Here is a 5,310-nt window from a genome sequence, read left to right as displayed (position 1 = left end):
CCCCCTCCGGGCCCCCGAGTGCCCCCAGCCACTGGAAACCGGCTCTTCTCACGTTTTGACCAAATCTTTCCACCCTAACATTCTCTCAAGCAAAATGCCTATGTTTTCAAAGGATGCTCACAGTTGCCAATCAGGCTGTTTATTGGGGAAGAGCTTGGGGACAAGCAAGAAATAAGACTCGTAACTAGCTCAAATTCTGATGCTGAAACAGGGCAGTAAGCATGCAGCTCTTGGTGACATAGTCAGCTCTAGTCCTTCTCACCTGCCTTGATCGGTAAAACTGTTATTAGCATCACACACCCCAGGATTATTTAATACCTGAACAAATAGCAACAATTTTTCCTTTATTTATTACAGCCTTTGTTTTAGGCTGCAGGGCACTCTTGGGTAGCCGTGGTGCCTGCAACTCTGCTGGCATTTTAAAGGGTACGTTCATAGGGCCAAAGGACAGCTGTATACTAAATGAAAAAAACAGAAGTTGAAATTCTGGTAGCTTTCAAGAACCATCTTACCTTCCTACAGTGGGTTTTCTCTCCACTATTCCCGTTCAACGTAATAACTGCACATCAGTAATAATAATTACTGAAACAACTTAAAACTTATCAAGAAATAGTGAAGGAACTTAGTTTCTCAAGTCTAGTTTGCAATTAATGTGCAGTGCAACTTTCACACAAATCAGAAATCTGCCCTATATACTTGGTTGTCATGGGCATGGAAACAGGAATCATTGCTATTGCTCTTCATCTCATCCTGCTACTGACCTATGGAAGGAGACACCATTTACTGCTGATCTACAAGCTGCAGTCCATCTTTACAGGTGGGCACAGGCTGATGCAGACACAAAAATACTGCATGGCAAAATGCTCTGTCAACAGCTATATTTTTGGCTTCCAAGTTTTGCCCACCTGGAGAACACTCTGCAGCGAAGCGGGAGTTAAAACAAGAAGCAACTATATTGTATTTGACCTGCAGCACCCTGGCTCTCTGCCAAGGTCATGATGCCCTGCAGATGAAGCTTCAATTTAACGTTCAATAAATACAATGGCATATAAACATGGGTAAAACACAATTCTTTTTGCCTTAAGAAAGAAAAAAATCATAGGAAAGGATACAGGTGAAAGAACTCAAAAAATGCATAAGACTTATTTGTCTTAATCTCTTCCTGCACACATGAGTAAATGGCAACAAACTCATCAGGAAGCTGAAATTGGCCTATTAATCTTACAGTCCATCTGTTATCTAGTTTCCTTTGGTATAATCTGATAATTTGCTACTTCAAAATCAAGGTTTAATTTTAACTTCTTGATAAAGTCCTAGAAATTATGACTTCTCTACCCAGGGACTAACAATTTTTACAACTGTAATTAAGTAATTCCCTAGTAATAATGCAATTCAGTATCTGTAAATAGTGTTTTCCAAAACTTAAAAATTACTTCAGCTGCTACATAAAACTCATAGGAACAATGCTATGTATTGTAAACATCTCCCTTTTCAGTTACAAGTCAGTACTCCAAATTATTTCTGTTGTTTCACCAACAGATGACTGATTCCTATACTGCACTCAGAGAGGAGATACTACCTTTTAAAGATGTGTACATTGAGTAAAAAAGATCTTAGCACATTCTAGCGCAAAATAAATGCTTTAAAAGAAGAGTTTCAACCCTGATTTAAATCATAACATAACAGCTTTCGGATAGCAGCCAGCTTAATTCTTTACTGCATTGCACCTGGCAGGGTCACGCGTACCTGTGTAAAATGCTACCATTCAGGTTTGCACAATTTCACACCCACACAGGAAAATGCCTCCCAGAAAGAACATGGTACCGGAAAGATCACTCCTGGTTTTAACTACGTTAAAGCATGCTGAAGGCAAGATGGCATTTAATTGACAATATTAATAAAAGCTACTGTTCTGCAACTTGGCAAGTAAATATAAAAAATGGGAAACTGAGAGAAGGATCTTGAAGTTAATAAGCTCTTACAAATTTGATCTGCGTTAAAGTTAGTCAAATGTGTTTAACAACTAATATGCAAATTAAAAAATATCCAGACTGTGCTCGTATGTTTACGAGAAAGACTTCAGAAAACAATCAAAATGGTTAGAAGAAAAAGGGTCAGTTCTGAAGAGTCTCTGGAACAAGGAATTTTGATGCAAACCATGAGCTTAGAACTCTGCAGAGTGCCCAGTGAGATGACTCAGGCATGTAAGCATGACTGGTGAGACAGTTCATGTCCATACACTTACTCATCTGCATAAGTGTTTGGGGTCATAATTGCAGTGATGAACCTGCAAGTCATCTGGGAAGCACCAATGCATACACACCAACTGCCCCTGCTTGCCTCTCACTGACACTTCCTACAGTTCTCACAAGAGGTGGTGACCAATGTTACAACTAATCACTTTTTTTTAGAAAATGCACATTTGTCAACTGAGTAGCATGAGTGTGAAAGCTCACATGAAACTTGGAGGCAGACAGGTGGGCTGAGGGACCGTCCCAGGTAATCCCCAGCAGCTGGGCTCTCCGGAGGAGAGCTCAGGGAGCAGAGGCAGCCAGCTGCCCTGCCCTGTTTGGCTGTTATCAGTCCAAGGAGCATTTGGAGTTTGCCAATACATTGTTGTCCTTGTCTCTGAAAAGTGAAAGTAAAAATGCTATTTCAAATCAAAATGAAAAATCCTGCACAGCCAGGTTGAACTTTGAGGATTCACCATTTTTTCCATCCCTCCATTCACTCCTTCCTTGCCTATATGTGCTTTTGCTTTGGGGATGGAAAAAGGGCAGCGTGAAGGATTTCAGCGTGGAGGTGTTGTAAATCATCTACAGATCCCCTGCACTGTCTTGTATCGTGCCAGCAGTTCATGGACGTTGGGTTAGTACAAACCAGCATTTCCTATACTTCTGATTATAGAAAACCCATGACAGCCTTGCTAGATTTATCAAGAAATATTAAATTATCAGGGTAAGATGCTGTTCCCTGTCATCACGTGATCCTGCCTGCACGCTATGCGAGATGCTAACAAAGCAACTCAAAAGGGAGGGGAGAGGAGAAAGGGAACAGGAGACGAATGATTACTCACTCCCCACTAAATCCACCCCAGTTGTAATTTTTAGACATTAACTGAAAAGGAGAGCAGCAGCTTGTAGCCTCTGTCTACATGCCCAGATATAACATCAGTTTGCATCAGTCTAGTTAAAAAACTCATTGATCTCCCACCCCATTGCACTCACCAACTCACACATGTAGGAGTTCAGAAAACACGTGCCTACCCAGTGTGGAGAATAAACTTTTCCCTCACCAAAGACCAAACAAATATTTCAGGCCACAGACTGCATCCATCCTAAAAAGTAGCACTGCAGAATGAGTGGAATGAAAGAAACAGTGGGACCCTGGGCATGCATGTATCCACACCAGAGGCAATATTATTATAGATATTTTAGGAATATAAGGCCACCACCTTCGCAACAGAGCAGTCCAGTCCCATGTGTAACCAGACCCAGTGCGACCAGGACTCCAGACTCCCAAGAGGATAGGGCCTCTCTCAACAGCAAAGAGGAAACACTCCCAGCAAATCAAACACAAAGGAAACCCTCAAAACCACAGTTCTATCCTGAGCTCACTCCTTTGCCCTGGCCCATAGGGGTCCATTCTCTATTTAAAATCAGTTTAGGACAGTCCCATTAACAGGTTGTCTCCAGTGGCACAACTAGCCTGTGAAGCTGGGTAGGCACCCACCATGCACTCTGCTCTGCCTGTGTTGTCAGCAGCAACACCTGAGCTAACTCGTTTGAGGCTAGATGGAATCCCCCTGCCCAACACAAAATCTCATCAGGGACTGTCTGAGACAGACCACCTTTAGTGCATGAACCTCAAACCTAGCCATAGGGTACCTAAGTACACCACAAGAAAAAAAATAAAATTATCAATATACATATACATCAATATTAATCAGTCCTGCGACTGGTATTTCCCTGTAATCACCCCAGAGCTGTAGCATCACACCTCAGTCACAGACACCAGCTGAGAACAGAAAGTACCAGCATTCTCCCCAGCGATACGATCGAGATGCTATCTGTTCTCTACAGTGTCAGCTCTTTCCTCCACGTTTGATTTTATTGTGGTGGTTACCCGACTACGCGTGCTGAACTTTCTGGCCTCAAAAAGTTTATACCTATCTTAACCTCGAAAAGTGGTCCAGCTCTTCTGCACTTATTTTTTTTTTTCTTTTCCTTTCCTGTTTTAACCTAACACTTACAAGCAAACCCCTGTATGGATTGATACAGTCACTTCTTCCTCCTTTACAATACTGGAAGCAAAGGTACAACCTTAGAGCCTGCACTATTCCTTTCACTTACCATTAGAACTAAGACATAAATGAGGTTCTCTGGGCCGGATGCAAGTGACATCTACTTGGAAATAACCTAGAACTAGCTGTAAGTGAAACTGTGTTCAACCAGTGCAGCCGTGTACGTAATACACACAAGACTAGTCCTGCCATTCTGTTAAGAAGTCAAAGAAATTCCCACACACACATCAAACGATTATGCAGGCATGTGTAGAACTGAGCAGAAATACATCCAGCTCCAGGTATCCAAGTTTCCAAGTACATCTCTGTGTGCTAAGCAAAAGAAGGAAGGCACATGATTGTGTGAGTCTGCAGGTGTACTTTGCCGGTTATGTATCACAGGACTTCTCCCTGCTAGTCTACAAAGAGGAGAGACTTCACAGCCCTCAGCTACAGGGTCTTGACCCTCAAGCTATGACAGCTGAGACTTTTTGTTCTTAGGGTCCCAAAATGCATCAGCTGAAATAGCACTCTAAATAGCAGGCTATGCAAAACCAAAGCACAGAGGCACAAACAGATGCACCAAGGTACACCTGTGTAAATGCAGACACACACACTGGGCGGCATGTATCTGCAGCACAGGCGTGCAAGGACAAGCCCCAGCTCTGCAAGTACCCTTCGAGGGCCTTCATTCATTCCCAGAGGAGCCCAGCTCCAGCTTCTCCTTCAGACAGCTACTCACCCAGCCTTCGAAGGTGTCGCTGGGGCCCGCAGAGCGTAAGAGGTCGTGGAAGTGCAAGGTGCAGTTGGCCACAAAGTCGTCATATCCAATGGGGGTGTCGTGGAAGACGGACAGCTCAATCTGACGGCCATCGGTAACGGTGGCAGAGAACTCCTCGTTGTAGGTAGGTTTGTTGGTCTTCTGCTTGGTGCTGGTCTGCCCAACGCGCACCTGGTCCACGCTGACCGTGACATAAGGGTCCAAGAGCTGGTAGCCCTTGCGAAAGAGCGAGTGCCGGAGGGACCAG

The 5,310-nt window shown here is 43.6% G+C and overlaps 1 protein-coding gene across 1 annotated transcript in view; it reads right to left on the bottom strand.

Annotated features, from left to right (window-relative positions):
- LOC104472104 (protein kinase C eta type-like) overlaps nucleotides 1-5,306 on the bottom strand; it is a gene marked incomplete at its 5' end in the record, with an annotated part of 117,392 nt that extends 112,086 nt beyond the window's left edge. The window contains 1 exon segment of the mRNA XM_010087652.1: nucleotides 5,025-5,306. Within this exon segment, the coding sequence (XP_010085954.1) occupies nucleotides 5,025-5,306 (282 nt within the window).
- Nucleotides 5,307-5,310: the final 4 nt, after the last annotated feature.

Source organism: Pterocles gutturalis, unplaced genomic scaffold (assembly GCF_000699245.1).
Source record: "Pterocles gutturalis isolate BGI_N339 unplaced genomic scaffold, ASM69924v1 scaffold19011, whole genome shotgun sequence".
Taxonomy (NCBI): Eukaryota; Metazoa; Chordata; class Aves; order Pterocliformes; family Pteroclidae; genus Pterocles; species Pterocles gutturalis.
This window is presented reverse-complemented; position numbering and strand designations above follow the sequence as displayed.